Source organism: Suncus etruscus, chromosome 6 (assembly GCF_024139225.1).
Source record: "Suncus etruscus isolate mSunEtr1 chromosome 6, mSunEtr1.pri.cur, whole genome shotgun sequence".
NCBI classification, from domain to species: Eukaryota; Metazoa; Chordata; class Mammalia; order Eulipotyphla; family Soricidae; genus Suncus; species Suncus etruscus.
In genome coordinates this window covers 88611625-88632139 of record NC_064853.1, presented here as the reverse complement: position 1 = coordinate 88632139, position 20515 = coordinate 88611625, and the positions used below count along the sequence as shown (strand labels likewise).

The window sequence follows — 20515 nt, the reverse complement described above, 5'->3', positions numbered from 1 at the left end:
ATGGTGAATGGGATTTTTTTTCTTATAATCAATAGTAAGTAGTACCACGTTTGGAAACTCAGACTACAGTAGTCTTCGAGATATTTTGAAGAAATATAAAACAATGAAGTCTTTCTGTCTTCTAACTAACCCAAGATAAAAATCACTTAAAGTATACTAGCTTTTAGCATAACCACAAAATCACTGTAATAACAGATTAAGGTTTAGATAAATTAATAAACTTATAGTCTTACAAGAACCTCTTTACTTAAAAAAGGAATGGAGCCTACTGTATGTAGTGAAAATTATTCACCTATGCTAAATGTACACTGGACTTTACTTTCCATCCCCAAACCCTGGCCAATTAAAGCGTTTCTATGTTGTGTAAAAGTTCTCAGATTACTTCCTTATAGCTTACTGTCACTTTATGCTAACTTCCATGACTTTAATAGTAACAGATCTAAAACTAAGCAAAATGGAGGTATCCTGATAAAAATACACGCAAAGCCTTAATCAACTGCAGTTCTTGAATGCAATAAGCTTATTTAAAACACCAACCCCCAATTTGGGAAACACCTAATCAATTTAGAACCTTGATGCTTTTAGAAGATGCTTCTTGTCTAGGGCAAACAATATACAGATAGTATATATAAACAGAAATGTATGCAAATAGATACTATTTTACTAATAGCTGAGGAAAGAGAATAAACCAATTTCAAACGACAAATTCAAGGAATTAGTACCATGACATTAGTCTTTCCCAAATGATTAGATCACTGATTAAATTTTAGCCTATTTTTAAAAAAAATGTTAATCTTTAAAATTTCGTTTCCAATGACAGTAAAAAGCAGATAGGCCAGCTCTAATTTTAGAAATCTCAGAGACAGTGCTCTAAAGAGGCTGGTAACATCAGAGCCTTAAGTTGTGAATTGTTTTTATTATTTGTTTCCTTATTAGCCTTCTGAGGTAGTTACCAACCCAATTTTATCAAGACCATAGTTTTCTTGAGTTCAACCCCATAATCTTTTCAGAAAGACAAAATAAATTTAAAATGAAAAAAGGCTTCTCAGGCCATGGCATGGGAAATATGATAAAGATTTTTTAATGTGATCATTAAAAATCATTTTATATTTAAAAAAAAAAACCAGCCCAGCTGTATTATTCTGTCACCAAGAATTATTTTCTGAGATCATGTCAATGTTGAATTGATACGTTCAGCCTTTACAATCCCATCCTGGATAAAGAGTCAATTCCCAACACAACTTTCAGCCTTCTCTTAATGAGATACAATCTAAGCAGGAGGGACGTGAAAAATGTAATTCATTCAACCAACTCTTGCTGGTTCTGTCCTTCCTGTCCACATCTCCCTCTCCTCAAAAACAGCTCAAGTATGAACGCTATTTTTAAATTAGTAGAAGCACCACAATCCATTAAGATCAAATATGGGCCTTAACCCTATTTCAGTAATGTCTTCGAGATAAAAGTATCATTTTTAAAGGTGGACTCTGAACATGTGGGTCCAGCCCAACTCTGCAATTTGTTCAGCATACAGAAACAAACGAAACTGAAACACTTAGAAAATGTTAACTCATTGGCTTTGAAGTAATGCTGGAAATTAAATTTCAATGAGTTGGCAAATATGGGCTACTGACCAGAATATGAATGAAATGAACTTACATTAAGAAATGTTTGCCTTGAAATTTCCATGGTGCCTTTACAATAGACAGGCTGTTTTATAATTTTTTTTATAATGCCAAATTACTATTTTTAATGGGGAAAAATACAGGTGGTCTGTTTTACTTATATGAAAATCAATAACCCATTTAAAATAAAATCTAAAAGGGTATATACAAATCACTGATTATTTTCCTGATTATTAAGAACTAGACTTTACACAAAATACTGTATCAGCAGCTGTGTTCATCAAAAAAAAACAAAACAAAAACAAAAAAACCCCAATACCCCAAAACCAAAAAACCAATAGTCATAGTTTCACAGTTAAAAAAGTTACACATTAAAATATTTTACAATTCATTGTATTATATTCACCAGGCTTCTCCATTCTAAAGGGTTTATAATATAAAGCTAATTAGAAGGGAAAACCTCAAAGTTGATTCCTTGGACACTACATTTTACAGAGGACACTAAGAACCACAAAAAGCTTATTTTAGGTTCTATTGTAAAATAGCAACCAAATTCCATTCTTTTTAAAAAACCCAATTAAAAACATCCTTTAAAAAAGATGAAAATTTACAAATAATGAACAGATCTCAAATTAACAGCAGTTAAGAATATTCAAAATAAACATTTTCATAAGGTTAGAATATGATAAAAAGTTAAAGCATGATTTTCAGAGTTGATAATTTTCCACTAAAAAGTGTTTAAAATTATTTTTTTTTCTATGCCTGCTTTGCCTGCTTCTCTCCCCTCAAAGATAGCCACCAAAATAAAAACTTCTCAAGTAACTAGAAACAAATGCTGAGTCAATAGTCAGTTATATCACATTCAGTGATAAGTATGGTAGGTTACTGGAACCAACCAATCCAAGGAAATTAATCTCTGATATTAAAGTACCTTGAAACCTTGTATTGGCTATATTAGGCTTTATTCAACTAACTTGAAATATAGCCCGCTTACCAAATATAGCACTCAATCCAAGTTCTGGTAGTTTGCCTTCTAAATACTATGCATACCCCCCCCCACTCTATCCCCACCTTATTTTTAATGTTATCTGCTTGAAATTTATTTAAAATTTGTTATTAGATCACTGAATCCATATTTTATAATAAATTTATCTGTATTTCTTCAAACAGAATTTGGTTGTTTTAACTCTTGAAAATAAAAATAAATGATAAAATAACTTATGTGGCTTATGTTTTTATGGTGGAGAGGGATCAGGAAGGATGGGTACAACTATTTGGACTGATGTGAAAAATGCATAAACTGTACAAGTTTTATGAAGGAAGCTCAAGGCTGTTTTGGCACTCATATATACCATGGTTTTCTGTAAAATCTTCATTTTCCACCACAAATGTTTAAGATTTGTACCATTTTACTGAATTTTCTTGTAATCAATCCCTGATATGGAAAAGATTGGGATGTTAGTATTAACTGAATATATCGAAAGATAAAATATTATCTATGATGTTTTAATAGGTTATGAAACTTTCATACCTGCAAAATAATATTTCTGGTCTCCTACTTAAAATGGAGTTTAAATTCTAACTATTTTAAGACACTTTATATCTATATAAAGTTCCTCTAGTTTTCAAATTTTTTCTTGTTGGCAATTTTATTTACATGCTTTAAAGAAGTACCTAAATCTTCAATAATTATGCCCTTTAAGGGTTCTAAAATAGCCATATATTAAGGATATTTGAATTAGAGTCCTTTGTTCATTAATTCAAGACTTCTACTATAGGTGACTGATTTAATAAATGATTATTTTTAAGTGATGTTGTCTTACTAGAGTATACCATGTACACACTTTTTACAAAATAAAGTATTCCAATGATATATCTAATCTAGAAAACTGTCAATAAATTATTGCACTTTTTCTGGTGTGGCACCTGGACATTTACTAAAGCTATTTCCTATAAGACTACTCATTTACTTTAAATACTGAGTAAAAAACCAGAATCACTGGCTAGCATTAGACCCGAGATCTTGGGTATACTGTACTCATAGGCAATTTAAGAAAGTTGGAGCCCTCACCACTTGGAAATGGGATATAGTCTTAAGGTGGTTAAAAGGTCCTATTTTTATAAATGAATTGTTGGATAAGTAGCCTAAAAGGTATAAAGTTCATTGTCTCTATTTCCCCATATTATAATGCATTATTCATGAGCATACCTCAGTAGAGGGTTTAAGCAATCAGGAAGATATTCTAAGCTGTTAATTTTGGTAACTAATTTCATATGATTGTGATCTCTCAAGTACAAAAGAGGATGGAAGATAGAGGATTCCTGTGAAAACAAAGAAACAAAAGGAAAGAAGATGAAATTTGCTTTCTTTAGTTATACACTTTTGGTGTAAATTGGACAGTGCCTGAGCCTCACCCACAGACCAAGAGAAAAGTTGACCATGCTGCTATGAACATAAAAAGTTTGGGGTGCAAAACAATGCACGACTATGGGACAGATCTTGTAAATAAAGAATATATATTAATGATAGTTTCTATAATATAAATAGCCTTTAATAAAAAAAATAATCTTTTTAATAACATTAATACTCATTTCTATTTTCTGGAAAACATGCATGAAAAATGTATTCAATTGCAAAAGGAGAGGAAAAAAAATCAACCTAAGGTGAATACTGTACAATTCTGGAGCAAGAACTACTTTTGCTCATTGTTTTTCTAAGATGAGTATTTTACTTTGTGAGAGCCCAGCATTTCCCTGGGAAATAAGAATCAGATTCTTGTAAATACAGTCTAGAACTCCCCCCCCAAACACAATGTTATAACAGGGCTCATTTGTGACTGCTTCCAAAACTGTGCAGATAAGACCCCAAATCATTAAAAGGTTTGATTTATTAAAAAGGAAAGTCTCTGATGAAATCTTGAGTCCCTTCCACCCCAAGCATTTTTTCTTCATTCAACAAGGAGTCCAAAACCCACTTCAAACTATAAATTGAACAGCAATGGAAAAATATGTCAATTTTCATTATTTTTCAATCTTAAATTTCATGTCAAACTCTAGCTTACGTGGAGCTAATGCAATGATAGACTGTTATGTCCATAGTTTGAAACAGAACACTTGCAAAAAAGAGAACATCATTCTTTTTCCTTCTCCACCATTTCTATATATTTTGGGGTAATTTTTTTTTGTTTGTTTTGTTTTTTAAAAAAAGATACAAACAATCTTCAAAGATTACCTTTTTTGGACTTAAGGCATAACATGAAATTGCGCATTATTCTAAAGCTTAATTTTGAAATGAACTAGTTTAGTGCTATCAAACCCTGTTTGCGTTTACATTATTTAAATTATATAGTATTTTATTTCTGTTCTTGATGTGAATTCTAATGCTGTTCATGGATTGTGCAATTTCTATGCAATCAGTCTTTGCCTGTTGACAGTTATTAACAGTGCAGTATAGAATCCAGATATTGAGCTTTCAGTTTCTCAGCTATCACTTCAGTTCAAAGCATGCTGCTTAATTGTGTGGAAGATCCAATCCATTTTTGTTGTCCAGCCACCATGATGTGCATCATTCATCTGTTTCATGAAATATTCCAAAGCCTCTTGTTCAGTTTTATCTAATGCTAGGGTCTTTCGAATATATGCAATATCATCAAAAGATTGTAGTTCAGGCATTCCAGAGCCAAGCATCATTGAGAAAAGATTTATGAAGAGATTAGCATGCTGCCGGATTGCAAGGTAAGCCTTGTAGCACATCTCCTGAAACCTACAAGAAATAAGAACAGTTTAGTAAGTTAGGAGCAAATCGAGTTACTATTAATTTCAGGGCTTTGCTCAGAGAGAAGCTCATTAGATTAGCTCATAAGCAGCCTTTCTGAAAAAACAAAACAAAACTATATAAAGACCAACATTCTTCTTTTATCAACACTTTCTATTCCTTCTATCCCACACTGAAATGTAAATTATGACAGTAAGAACTCTGTTTACTGTTTTATGACCAGCACTATGTCTGGTGTATCAGAATTTAAACAGAGATTTATTTAATGTAAATTGGCATTTTAGTGCAGGGCTCTTAAGCTATGGATCAAGAACACATATGGAGTCATGTAGCTGATTTTGGTGACAAAAAATATGGCAACAGTAAAAGGTTTTATGCTGAAATAAGGAAAAAATATTTCTTTTGTTTGTTTTGGGCCACACACCCTGACGCTCAGGGGTTACTCCTGGCTATGCGCTCAGAAATCGCTCCTGGCTTAGGGGACCATATGAGCCCTAGGGGGATAGAACCGCAGTCTGTCCTAAACTAGTGTGCACAAGGCAGACGCCTTATCACTAGCATCACTGTTCTGGCCCCTGAAATAAGGAAAATTAATTCAGAAATCAAACATATAATGATTTGAGGGGAGCCCTGGAGCTTCTTGAATTTTTCCCTCTTGTAACTTTTCCCTTTTATTTCTAAAATGCAACACAAGTGAATGCTGACAGACAACCCAGTTTCATTATGCAGTTGGTTTTAAATGAATTTATGGTTGTTATGTTCAGAAACCTTTTGTTGTTACAATGGTAATAATTATGATTTGTTGACTTCTTCAAACTATGATTCAACAGTATTGCTTTATTCATTATGTCTTATTGATCAATACAGAATCCAGTAATTTAGAAGAACAAAAAGTTAATTTGTTATAAAGTTTAAGAATCACTTAAAAGTTAAGACAATGTGGGGCTGGAATAAGAGCACTTGCTATTATTGCATGGGTGACCCAGGTTTGATTCTCTGGCATCCAATATGGTCCCCGAGTCCATCAGGAAGGCAATATGGGACCAGAGGGATAAAACAACAGGTAGGGCATTTTATTTTGCATTGGCTGGCCTGCGTTCTATCTCTGGTATCCTATATAGTCCCCTAGGCCTGCCAAGCACAGAAGCAGGAGTAACCCCTAAGCAGGGTGTGGCCTCCCCCAAAAGTTAGGCAATGGTGACTTATAGCATGTATTTTATTTTTTTAATAGTACTTATTTTAGAAGTACAGGTTCATACCCTTTCAAAGAGGTGATTACAACAGCCCCATCACCAAAGTCTAGAGTACCAATATCCCTCCAAGTCTACTGGACCTCTTCACGGGTTGTTCCCAGCTCCATCTCCCTTTAAATAACCTCAGTTTTATCAAAATGGACATATTCTTTCTAGGTTATAGTTAACTAATAAGCTGCACTAGCTTTCTTTTCTATTTTTCTTCCTGCAATACAACAAACAAACCATAAGATGCTAGACAAGGAGCATAGGAGATAGCTCAAGCAGTACCCTCATGTGCAGGGTCAAATTCAAACCCCAGGCCCATTGAACACAGTTGAATATGGCCTTATACAATAAAATTAAAAACTCAATTTATGTTAAAATGTTACTTTACCTCTATTATTTTTAATTGCTTGAAAAAAATAAAATGTTTTTGATAGAATATCAAGGATTCTTTACTTTCTTGAGCTTACCTCTCAAATTCTCTTGTCTTTGTACATTCTTGAGCTCCTTTACTAATTACTATCAAGAAATCTTGTGTCAAAACAAATGGTACACGTTCTCGTTTATAGCCAAATTTTTTCTTCTTGTGGTCCAAAAAGTGTCCAAAATCAATATGAAATAGCTTTGAAAAAATAAGAAACTTGGTTAATAGTTTGACAACTTGGATTTATAAACCAAAGAATCACAAAACATTGTAAGAAGGGAAAACTATTACTTGTCCATCATCTTTGACCATGATGTTACTATTGTGACGGTCTCCAATCCCCAAAATAAAGGTTGCGACACAATATCCTGCACATGAACGTGTAAATAGGTCAATAGCTGCATCATATCTACAAAAGAGAAATAGATACCCTGTGAATGTGATGTAAATGTAAAGCTATTCTGTCCAAATTGTGAAGAGGATTCAAGTTTGTATTTTAACAATGAAAACAATCAGTAACACTTGGGCGGGGAAGCAATTGTGTCTGAAGATTTGTGGAACTTGGTGGTTTTGAAATGTCCAAGGGTTTCAAAAGAAATTTATAGATATTCTCTGATAAAACACTGTCAAAGTAAAAAATATTTAGTTAATTAAAATCTTTTTAAAATCACCTTAATAATACTTTGAAAGTAAAGTTTTAAATGTACAATATTAATTTTTTTAAAAATTTATAAACAATATGAAAATAACATTTCTGAAACTGGCTGCAAAGGGTATTACCAAATTCGAAATAATTCTGATCATTTAAAAACAATAACCTCAAATGCTGCAAAGGTTAAGTTTTTCTTTGTAGCAAGTATGTTTATTATGACTTAAGGTGCAGACAACCAGTCATCTAAAAGTCTTGTTTAACAAAAACTGACCTTAGCACAGGAAGAAAAGAATAAACTTACATTTCTCCTTTGTTCTTGTCTTTGAGCCATTGGTGTAATGTGTGGCTGTTGAACTGCAGTGCCCCTTTCAGGCCACCTTTGCACTGAATTTGCATAATTGTGTGAGAATTTCTCACCACCTCAATTAGTCCCACACAATCTCCAATTGACAGGCAACCATAGGGTAGCATTCTAAAAAGGATCAAGACATCTGCAATTAGTTAAGATGACAGAATTTTAAAACAAACATTTTTTTGTGTGTGTTCAGGAGTTACTCCTTGCACTTTGCTATGGAATTATTCTTGGCGGGCTCTGGAGACCATCTGGGGTGCCTGGGACAGAACCATGTGCAAAGCAAATGCCCTCCCTGCTGTACTATTTATTACCCTGCACTCCCTCCAAATAGCTAATATTTTATTTGACTCATGCTAGAATATTCTATTTGAAAATTTTGAAATATGACTTTTATTCCTAGTGTAACTTTATTTTTATTATAGCTTGACATTCCTAGAAGAGTCTTTAAATTATCTAGCACTAAAGTTTAAACTTCGATTGAGAAAGCATCTAATTGTAGAAATGCATTAAGAAAATTGTGGCGACTAAAGTTTCACCAAAATTTATGACATGAAAAAATATTTCTGGATTTCAACCTGGGGAGAAGAATTAACTGGTAGAAGACATGTCAAACATATGTGAGGCCTTGAGTTTGATCCCTGGGGCCCCATGTTTTTTTTTGATTACCACCAGGTTTGGATCTAGAAGCTCCTGAACAGTGACAGGCCCAAGCAACTACTGAACTGTCAGGTTTATAGATCCTGCTCAAGAATTGTGGTGAGAGGGCCCACAGCACTGTAAGCAATGCTGGACTGGCTAGTTAAAAAAAAACGAATACTGTGAGTCCAGAGAGATAATACCAGGGACAAAATGCTTGCTCTGCATAGAGCTGATCCCAGTTTAATTGTTACCAGCATAAAGGTTAACTGTGCCCCCGCAGCAGTGATTCCCTGAGCACAATGGGTGTGCCTCTGCCCATATACATGGGTGAATTTGAAGCTGTTTGACTGACATTCAAAAATATCTGATACAGTAATTCTCAGGTTTTTGAGTCTGAGTATTCCAAAGGACTTGAACTTATGTATTCTATCTCTGATGTTAAACATTTAAATATTTAAAAAACATTAAATTAAAGTTAACTAAACATTAAATATTTAAAAAGTAAACATTTACATATAAATAAAATAAAAAACTATTACACGGTAATTAATTTAAGTAACATCTTTTATGAAACGATAAAATAGTATTTGAAAAAACTGAGGAGAGTGACACTTTCTTATACAAATTAAGCAAAAACAGCCTAGTTAATAATAATTAGTAGATTCTCATGTATGCTTCTAATACAATGTTTTAATTGAAGTCTTACATAGGCATGTAATTGGAAAAAGGCATATATGTTAAAGAAATTACTACATCGAGAACTATGATAACAATGTGAATGAATGAAGTAGAAAGCCTATCTAGAGGACAGATGGGGTTGGTGTGGGGAGGAGGGAGATTTGGGACATCGGTGATGGGGGCGTGTACTATACATGACTGAAACCCAACTGCAATCATATTTGTAATCAAGGTGTTTAAAAAAAGATTTAATTAAAAAAAAAAAAGACAGTGCTTCATAGGACCAAATATGCACAGCAGAGAGAGCATTTGCCTTGCATGTGGCAACCTATGTTTGATCCCTAGCATTCATCCTATATGGTCTCCAGAGAATCTCCAGGAGTAACTGAATAACTCAATAACCTGAGTGCTGCTGGGTGTGGTTCCAAAACAAAACAAAACAAAACAAAAAGAGATGGTGTTTCATAAAAGAGCAGGCAGTTTAGCTCACAACTTAACTAATCCACTGGTGATTTTTCTTTTTTTTTTTTTTGTTTTTGGGTCACACCTGGCAGCGCACAGGAGTTACTCCAGGCTCTACACTCAGAAATCACTCCTGGCAGACTTGGGGGACCATATGGGATACCAGGATTCGAACCACCGTCCTTCTGCATTGAAGGCAAACGCCTTACCTCCATGCTATCTCTCTGGCCCCGACTAGTGATTTTTCTAGATACAGTCAACATAACTGGTATGCAGAAGATGTGCTTCATGGGTTCTTCCCATTCATCACACAGGATATTAGAAAGGACATGCTCTTGAGGGCTGAGATGCAGGATTGAAAGATATAGTGGAAAAATAAACACCTACTGTCCCAATTCATATTAGAATCATAGTATGATTTTTCTTGTCTGTTATTCTAATACCTACTGTTCATTCTTTTTCTTTTCTACTTAAGTTCCTAAAAGAGTAATGAATGGTCTGTAACCCCTCCTCAGGCCATATGCTAATCTTACCTGTTGGGCAGACCAGCCCTCTGCTGGGAGGGGTCTGTGGTTGTTAATTTAGGCCTGGGGGAGGGGTGAAGGGAGAGGCTCAGGAGCTCAGCAAGGAAGAAGGGGCAAGGAGAGAGGAGAGACAGGACAGATGCAGGAGCAGGAAAGAGGCTGCTTAGCTTAGTAGTCAAGTAAGATATGCACATGGCGGTTAGGGCCTTATAATAAAGCTTCATGTCTCCTGAAATCTGACTGCTGTAGATCATTTCCTCGCCGTTATCCTGGACCCGCCAGGCCAAAGAAGCTGCAGGCGCCAGATCCACTCCATGCACCTCAAAGGACTTTATAATTAATATTTAATTTAACAATGGTCTATACTTATTTCCAAGTAATTCCATATAATTATCCTATCTTCATTTACAGACTTGACTGTATACAGCCAACTCTAATTTTTTATTTTTCAGGCCACATCTGGCACTGCTAAGTGGTTACTTCAGGTTCTGCTCAGCGGTCGATCATGGGAGTCCTCAGAGGGCCATGTAGTATCTGGGAATGAACCTGAGGTAAACCAAGGACATCATCTACTAAACAGTTATTTCTCTGGTCCATCAACTCTTCTAATTATCAGAACCAAAGGGTTCTTCACAGTTTTTATTCTCTTACACAAACTTGCCACATTAAAACTATGAATCTATTCTCTTCCTAAGAGCTGTGAAGCACTTGCTCTAATTTCTGCAATCTGCTCAGAAATTTCTCAAGGTTGTACTCATGTTTATTCTCCCTTAACTTACATTTCAATTTTATAACTATTGGATATGCTCATAGTTTAAAGTGCCACACAGTCCTATAAATCAAGTTAATAGAAAAAGAACAATAACAAAGTATGAGTTGGAGAGATAGAACAGCAGAGAAGGTGCTTGCCTTGTACACAGCCATCTTGGGTTTGAACCCCAGCACCATATATGGATGGTACCACAAGCCTTGTCAGGAATGATCCCTGAGTGAAAAACTAGGAGTAATTCTGAGTACAGCTGGGTGTGTATAACCCTCTACCCCAAAACCACATACACACAACTAAGCAGCAGTCATAATAAATCTGATTCTGTGATATTCCTAAAATTTACTTATTTAAAACTAAACTGAATTAAAAAAAATTTTTTTTTTTTTTTGTTTTGGGCCATACCCAATGATGCTCAGGGGTTACTCCTGGCTACATGCTCAGAAATCGCTCCTGGCTTGGGGACCATGTGGGATGCTGGAGAATCAAACTGCGGTCTGTCCTAGGCTAGTAGTGTGGGCAAGGTAGACGCTTTACTGCTTGTGCCACCGCTCTAGCCCTTGAATTTAATTTTTACTTAAATTTACTTAAAAAAAAAGTTTTCAGAAAATATTCGAAAACTGAAACATTTCCCCAGGATTCTATTTACTTTTCTGGTGCTCAGTTGTTACTACTGGCTCTGTGCTCAGAAATCACTTCTAGCAGGCTCAGGGGGAATATATGGGATGCCAGGCTTTGAACCTGGGTTCGTCCAGGTCATCTGGTGCAAGGCAAGCACCCTACTGCTCTGCTATCACTCCGGCCCTCTACTTTTTAATGAGCTAGCTTAAACTCTCTCACCTCCCTCTCTTTATTTTGCTACACTGGCAATGCTCTGGGGTTACCCCTGTTCCTGCACTCAGGAATTACTCCTGTAGGTACTCAAGGAATCATATAGTAGGCCAAGGATTGAACCTAGGTCAGCTATGTGAAAAGCAAGTGCTCTAATTGCTGAGTTTATTGCTCTGGTCCCTGATCTAGCTGAATTTTTGTATGTATTTTTTTGCAGTGCAAATTTATAATTAAAGTATTTAAATCATTTGTAGTACTACTATTTAGTTCTTTTTTAATTTTTTTTTTCTTGGCTTGTTTTTGGGCCACATCTGGCAATGCTCAGGGATTACTCCTGGCTCTGGAGACCATATGGGATGCTAAGGATTGAGCCTGGGTTAACCATGTTCATGGCAAGTGCTCTGCTTGCTGTACTATTGTTCCAGCCCCAGTGTTATAATCTACTCGCCTAGAGGTGTGGTAGCAGTGGCATGTGGATATCTGATGACACCAAACAAGAACACTAGATTTGTAAATAGCAACTGCTTTAGTAAAAAAGCAACAGAAATTAAATAGGGTTTAAAAGAAATCTGAAGTTAATGACTTAATTTGTGGCTCAGTAGATTACATGAGATATCCACTTTTCTTCTCTGCAATAAAAGGACATACTATATGTCACCAGATTTTTTACGTAATAGCTACAATTAACCTGTAAGAGGAATAAACCCTAATTCATATTGTTGCTACATCTAGAGTTGAGTCCTATCCTACTCACACAAAAGGGCTTTGGTACAGTTAGTCTTTGAGTAACTTTCTTTTTTTGTTTTGGGGTCAAACCTACTGGTACTCAGGTTTACTCCTAGTTCTGCACTCTGGGAATTGAACCTAAAATGGCCATATTCAAGGCAAACTCTAACCATTGTACTATTTCTCCAGCCCATCTGAATGAGTCTTGATTAGCAAAGACAAAATAAATAAATAAATAAATAAATAGGAAGAAATAACTATCAGAAAAAAAATAGATGAAGTTTGACAAAAACATTGAAGTATTAATAATAGCTGAAGTTGGAAGGTTGGGCTGAACAATGGCAAACACATGAAGAGTAGTTCACATCATAAATTGTGATGCAAAATTGATGCAAGATTAGAAGATATGCAGTTTTAAAATTCAGATTATAAAACTCTCTTAATTATTGCGTTCTGAATGAAAACGAAACTTTTATGCCTGTTATGTCATATCTACCAGTGATACAGAATTGCAAAGTCTTTATGAGCTTATCAGAGACAGTTCTTTCTTAACTAAATCTCAGTAGATATGCTGAACCACGGGAGAAAAGAAAAATAAAAGCTAACAAGTGTTAACAACTTAATTAGTGTTAATTACTTCATATAGTACTTTACAGATGAATGCCTATACATACGCTTTATAATTAAGTAATAGGTTTCCCTTCTTGCCTTTTTGGCTACTTACCGAAGATCCAATCCTTGATTTTGCCATATGTTTTCCATAATGCGAATAATTTGAAGCGTTAACATATCTTGCCGTAAATCTGAAATTCAAATAATATTACCACAAGTACAAATTTGGGTATGTCATCCATAATTGTCAAATGGAAGATAAACCAAGTTATAATGATTCTTTAATTTAGTAATTTGTAAGGAGTCAATATGCTGATTTATAAAATCCACTTCTAAATGTATAAGTAACTATATAAATACATTTGTATAACTATGAAGGATAAGCTGGTACCTATTTTTCAAAATTTTTAATCACAATGTGTAAAGAATGGTTAGGGAAAATATAGTATGAAAGTGATCTTCATTCATTAGAAAGTATAAAGTTGAACTCTGACTTTTTCCTGAAGTAGGATATGCAGTAGTATAATTACTCATAATCTAAGTTCCTAGTTAGCCATGCCATAAAATTCAATAAGCTAGTGAGCCATTCAATACTTTATTATGAGTAGAGTATTAATGAGTAATAATAAAGTAATAAGGTTTTGTATTACATATTTGCCATACTGTAGGCTAAAGCAAACCATCTGAACATCTTTAGGTTAGAGGGTGGAGAGCTAGTACAGCAGGCATGATCTCCTGGCATGCAGGTGACCAGGTTTAATTCCTTAGTCCATCCAAAGTGTTTACTGAACAGAACCAGGAGTAAGCCCTGAGTACTGCTGGGTGTGGCTGTACAACCAAAAAAGTAAAATAAAAGTTAGAACAAGCTGTGGTAAGCAAGATATATTAAATGCATTTTCTTTTATATTTAACTTCAATTTAAGATGGACTTAAAATGGGCTTATTCAACCTCACTGTAACTCAAGAAAGATCTGCTCTTCTTTTTTTCTGAGCTCTTCAAAAAGTTGAATATTTATATGGAAAAAGTGGGATTTATAGAATTCATTGCTAAAATGTTGTTTCTCAATAGAAATCCATTAATGATCCTCCTACCACTCCACTATCTCCTTCCCTACTAACTCAGCTTGTTATTCAAGTTAGGACTTTCTTATAGGAGGTAGGACATCCAGCAGTGCTCACAGCTTACTACTGGCTCTGTGCTCAGAGACTACACGAGGGATGCTTGAGGGAGGCTTATGTGGTTCTAGGATTTGAAATAGGGTTGTCCACTGCACGCCAAGAGAAATAGCTTTTGTATTCTCTGAGTGCCAGTTAAAACATTTCTTTATGGTTCTTTAGCAGACTCTGTTCCAAGGTTCCAGTTATTTTTGTAGTTATTTGTTTAACATATTTCTTTTCTCTGCTAGACTATATGCTCTAAGAAGGCTCAGATGCTGTTTTGATTTTTCTTACATGCCAGGATCTAGCTCATCAAATATTTATGGAATGAATGGAAGCACACTCCTACAGAAGAACAAATGATACTCAAAAACTGATTTTAGGTTTTGCAAGTCTAATTAATTCAACTTATTTTCAATAATTATGTTTCATATTCTAAGTTAAGACATTTGTTTACTATATTTATCACTTGGCTATTTCTTGAATGGCTTTTGATGATCTTCATGGTTAATAAATAGACTGTATAAAATTTGTGCATCATAAATCCATTAATACTCTTTCTTACCATCCCCGTTTTTAAAGATGATCTCATTGTTCTGAAAGAGTAACTCTGACATGATGTCTGGATTTTCCCAATTCAACCACAGTGGTCTTTTTGCAGAGGACATAATTCGACATTCTTCAAGCCTGTAAAACAGCTGAATAATTACTAGGTACCTTGGCTTTGCTAGTTGCCCTCAAATTTATATTAAAATTCATACAGTATATTTTAAGTAATGTAAGATTAGAACTTTCTCTATAATCTTAGTTATGCATTCATTTTTAATGTATACAAAGAAATAGAAATATTAGCTTACCTTTTAGTAACATTTTTCAGAAACTAGAGATCTGGCATTAGTTTTACAGTTACTACATTCTAGTTCTTTTATTATCATACAGAACTTCTATCTTTAAAAAACTGCAGTCATAAAAAGTTGTTTGCAAAAAATGCAGATATGAACTTTAAAAATTATTTTAAATTTATTTTTCATTTTTATCTTGCATGATAGAATAAAGCATATGTAACTGAACATTCTTAGTTTATATATAACACTTTTTTGTTTTGGGGCTATGCTCAGCAATACTCAGGAATCACTCCTGGTAGTGCTTGGGGGATCAGATGAGATTCAGGGATTGAACTTTGGCCAGCAGTATGTGAGTGAGACAAGCTCCCTATTGCTCCAGCACCTATAAGAAACATTCAGAATTTCTCTAAGATTTTATTCAGAAAGCATACTTGTTTAAATACATCAGAAAAACTTCGAATGAAGTTCATTACCTGAGATTTCCTAATTGATGAGCAGGGTTTAGAGGAGAGAGAAAGCCCTGAAGAGCATCCATGAAATCTGGCCGCCTCATTTGCTCAACTAAAAACTTCATCTGTACCTGATATACAGAGATATAATCAGAATTAAGAAGTGATTTCACTAAAGATAAACCCAATTGCTATACCTTATAAACACTGGAGCCACACTCAGCATTAGAGAGTCTTTGGCTACATCCTAATGACAAGAATTTATTTCTCCAACAGAGTCGCACAATTCAGGCAAAGAGGCAAGAGTGGCAATCCTGTGTGCCTTACTGGGAGAGGAACTTAACAGCACCAGCAGGCAATATCTTGGCTTTAGAGCAAGTGTGGTCAATGGCAGCTTAGAGGTCAGCTACAGTTTTTGGAAAATGAATTGCACTGGAATGGTGCCACAACTATTCATTTTGATAATGACTATTTTCATATTAAAATAGTAGTTCTGAATAGTTACAACAGAGATGGCACAAAGTAAAGTTTTTTTGCATCTATTTCAGAGGAAAAGTAACAGTTATCACACCCTCTTAGCTTAATAATTTTACTTTTATTTTTTTCTATTTTTGGGCCACATCTGGTATTGCTAGGGGGCTACTCCTGGCTCTGTGCTCAGAAATCATTCCTGGCAAGCTCGGGGAACCATAAGATACCCGGATTGAATCCAGTTTGGCCATGTGCACAGCAAATGCTCTACTCACTGTGCTATTGCTTTGCTCCCAAATAATGATGTTACTTTTAAGCTTTTCAGGGAAAAAAAATCACATTCTATCTCCATTGGGTAAAAAAGTTCTAGCAAAGGGCCAGAGTGATTTTAACATTACCGTGACAACTGGCTTGCTATTTTTATGAAAGTTCTACATATTGAAAAAAAAAATCTGAGAGGAAAAATGAAGCTAGGAACTAGGAGTTTATAGTAATTTTTCATGCTGAAATTTTAGAAAAAATTGAGGGGGTTGAGAAAAATAGGGTTGGCACATTATGCAGTACTGTGGGCACCATGAAGTCAAGGATTGAATATACTGACATGGGCTACTGCATGTAAAGTATACACACGAATTCTCTAACCCCTCTCTTCACCCCCGGGACAAAGTTTCCATGTCTTACTATGTATAATTGATTAAAGAAGTCATTGCTGACCAGAGTCATTCATGCTCATGCACAAGACATTTTTAATCACCAAATCCCTAATGCTAGCCACAGTGATTATTACTTGTTATCACTACTATGCTAAAACACAAAAACAAAGTAACTCCTTTTGTTTCTATGACTACAAATTTAATTCCCTATCACCATCTGAGTAATGAATTTCTGATTTTACTTTATTTACTGAGAATAATTTTTTTTGTTTTTTTTTTTTTTTTGGGTCACACCCGGCGGGGCTCAGGGGTTACTCCTGGCTGTGTGCTCAGAAATAGCTCCTGGCAGGCACGGGGGACCATATGGGACACTGGGATTCGAACCAACCACCTTTGGTCCTGGATCGGCTGCTTGCAAGGCAAACACCACTGTGCTATCTCTCCGGGTCCTATTTACTGAGAATAATTTTACTGTTCTAGAGCCAATCTGTAATATGAAAACTCTAGCTTAGAAGAAATGCCATATTTACAAACTTAACTGATTTTTTAACTTTATTTATTTATTTATTTTATTTTTTATTTAACACCATGATTACAAACATGATTATAGCTGGGATACAGTCACAAACAGAACACCCCCCTTCACCAGTGCAACATTCCCACCCCCAATCCCCCCACCCTCCATCCCATCCCCTGCCTGTATTCGAGACAGGCATTCTACTACAGTTACTTATTTATTTTTTTTTAAGTTCAGCAAGCTGTTTTTTTCTTTCCTTCTTTCTTAAAGAATAAGTGTTTAAAAATACAGTAGTAAAGGTGTGATAGTGGCAATCGCCGTTGTTTGCACAGGCCCAGCAAAATATGGGGAAAACGGAAAAAAAATCCTTGGCCTGATTACAAGAAGGCCTCACCCCAGAAATTTATTGGCATAAGACTGACTCTGGGCATACCAGTCTGTCCAACCCCTGAGTCATTCTCCATGGTCTCGATGAAACTTTTTTGTATTTCAGCTGTTCTTAACTGATTCTTCTTATCTCACCTATATAACAAATTTTAATCTCCACAGAAGTCTATTTCCTTCTTGTTCCCAATTTTAGCATTAAAAACAATACAATCATTCCCTGACTGAACTTGTATAGATAGCAACGCTTGAAGAAAATCAACTCAGGAACACACTGACATTTTGATTAATACAGTAAATTTCTTTAAAACTCTTTTTAAACTAAATATTAATGAAGTGGTTAGAAAATTTATTCCTTACTGCTAATTTACATTTTTTTAAGAGATTTATTAACAAACTCACTTTTCCCCTTCCATTTCACCTTCCAAGTAAAAATGATCTCAATTTTTTGGTGTTTTTTTTTTTTTTTTTTTTTTTTTTTTGCCACATCCGATAGTGCTTAAAGGTTCTGCGCTCAGAAATCGCTCCTGGCAGGCGGGGGACCATATGGATGCCGGGATTCAAACCAGTGTGGTCCTGGGTCGGCTGCATCCAAGGCAAATGCCCTACAATTGTGCTATTTCTCCTCCCCCATTTTATTTATTTATTTTATTTTTTATTACCCCATTTTATTTTTTAGTTTTATTTTTTTTGGTTTTTGGGCCACGCCTGGTAACGCTCAGGGGTTACTCCTGGCTATGCGTTCAGAAGTTGCTCCTGGCTTGGGGGACCATATGGGACGCTGGGGGATCGAACCGTGGTCCGTCCTAGGCTAGCGCTGGCAAGGCAGACACCTTACCTCTAGTACCACCGCGCCGGTCCCTTCATTTTATTTTTTAATAAAGAAAATTTTAGGGGGCTAGGGCCAGAGTGAGAATACAGCAAGTAGGGCATTTGCTTTGCACAAGGCCAACTAGGGTTTGATCCCTGGCTTCCTCATATGTTCCTCAAGCACCACCAGGAGTGATCCCTGAGTGCACAGGTAGGAGTAACCCATGAGCACCATTGGAAAAAGACAAAAACGAAACTAAAAGAAAAAAAAAGAGAAGAGATGAGAAAAGAAGAGAAGAAAAACAAAACAAAACAAAACAAAAGAAAACAAAAAAAAATTTAAGAGTCATGTTTGGCAGTGCCCAGGAACTGCTCTAGCTCTGTGCTTGGGGGGGTCTCTTCAGGTGGTACTTGGGGACAACGTGGTGCTAATATTGATCCCTGGTTGGCAGTATGCAAGGCAAACACCTTAACCTTTACCCTGGGTCCATTTTAAACTTAGAAGTATAAGGGCCACAGTTGTAGAGCATTTGCCTTGCATGTTGCCAAGCTGGGATGGGCCTGGGTTCAATCCTTGGCATCGCATATGATCTCCTGAGCCTGCCAGAGTGATTGCTGAGCACAGAACCAGGAAGAATCCCTGAGCACTGCTGGGTGTGACCCCAAAAACAAATAAAATAAAATAAACTTAGAAATGTAAAATCTAATTTCTCTTTTTTCATTTTCAGGTCATTTCTTGAAGATAATAAATTATACATAATGAGATAAAAAATTGGGACTAGGGGCCGGAGAGATAGCATGGAGGTAAAGTGTTTGCCTTTCATGCAGGAGGTCATCGGTTCGAATCCCGGCGTCCCATATGGTCCCCCGTGCCTGCCAGGAGCAATTTCTGAGCCTGGAGCCAGGAATAACCCCTGAGCACTGCCTGGTGTGACCCAAAAACCAAAAAAAAAAAAAGAAAAAGAAAAATTGGGACTAGTTAAATAAGAGAGGAAGAAAGGGAAAGAAAAGGGAACTATTATTTATTAGGTATTTTCCATGTCTGAGAAACTGTGACAGGTGATATTTCATGTATTTTAATCTTGTAACAAACCTATGAAAAATATTTGTTTTATAGACAAAGAAAATAAATTCAAGAGATATATAATGCATCTAATATTGGAAAAGGCAATGAGATTTGAATTGAACTCAAATCCTGATCTACTTGACCTGAGGCATTTGTATACTGGGATTACAAAAACAAACAACTCTGCCCAACTGCCATAGAAAAGGGGCAAGAACAAATTAAAGCCACATACCTTTTGTGTTTCATCCTTCTTCTCTTGTTTGAGAATGTCAGTTAAGTTAATAAGCTTCTCCATAGCCTCCACTTGCCTGTTCAGGTGTTTTAAATACATGCCACATGCACGACAATAGGATTCCAAAAGCAGGCCAAACCTCTGACTAACTGTTTTATTGTGCATCTCAGATCTAAGAGAATAAAGTTATTTAAGAAGTGTACATAAACACACACACACACACACACACAGCCTAAATAATTACATTAGACACATATCTACAATTATTTTAAGGAAGATAAAAGTACTCTTCTGAATCTAAATTTCTCACAGAAACAAAACAATCAAGTGTTTTAGGTTGATCCTGGAAATCTATACTAACACCAGATTTCAATTAACTTTTACATAATAATTTTTGCACAACATATATAAACATAATAAAAAGGAAATTAGTGATAAAACCTAATAAAAAGAATAAACAGAAAAGAGTTCATGAGCATTTCACTTTTGTGACACATCTTTTTCCTTTTCTGAATTGCCTCTATAATTTAAACCTAGTTTCTAGATTTCATTTAACAATGAAAAAAATGATGTGAAATACAAATCTGATTTTAACTTTAGACAAATTTGTACATTTTAATGCTGTT

At 35.3% G+C, this 20515-nt stretch overlaps 1 protein-coding gene across 1 annotated transcript in view; it reads right to left on the bottom strand.

Annotated features, from left to right (window-relative positions):
• Positions 1-4492: 4492 nt before the first annotated feature.
• PIK3CA (phosphatidylinositol-4,5-bisphosphate 3-kinase catalytic subunit alpha) overlaps positions 4493-20515 on the bottom strand; it is a 43372-nt gene continuing 27349 nt past the window's right edge. The window contains exons 13-20 of the mRNA XM_049775820.1: positions 19890-20061; positions 15781-15887; positions 15028-15149; positions 13417-13495; positions 8013-8183; positions 7351-7468; positions 7106-7257; positions 4493-5385 (exon numbers count right to left, since the gene is read on the bottom strand). Coding sequence (XP_049631777.1) covers positions 5115-5385; positions 7106-7257; positions 7351-7468; positions 8013-8183; positions 13417-13495; positions 15028-15149; positions 15781-15887; positions 19890-20061 — 1192 coding nt within the window. The 3' untranslated portion in view covers positions 4493-5114. The remainder of the gene's footprint in view (positions 5386-7105; positions 7258-7350; positions 7469-8012; positions 8184-13416; positions 13496-15027; positions 15150-15780; positions 15888-19889; positions 20062-20515) is intronic.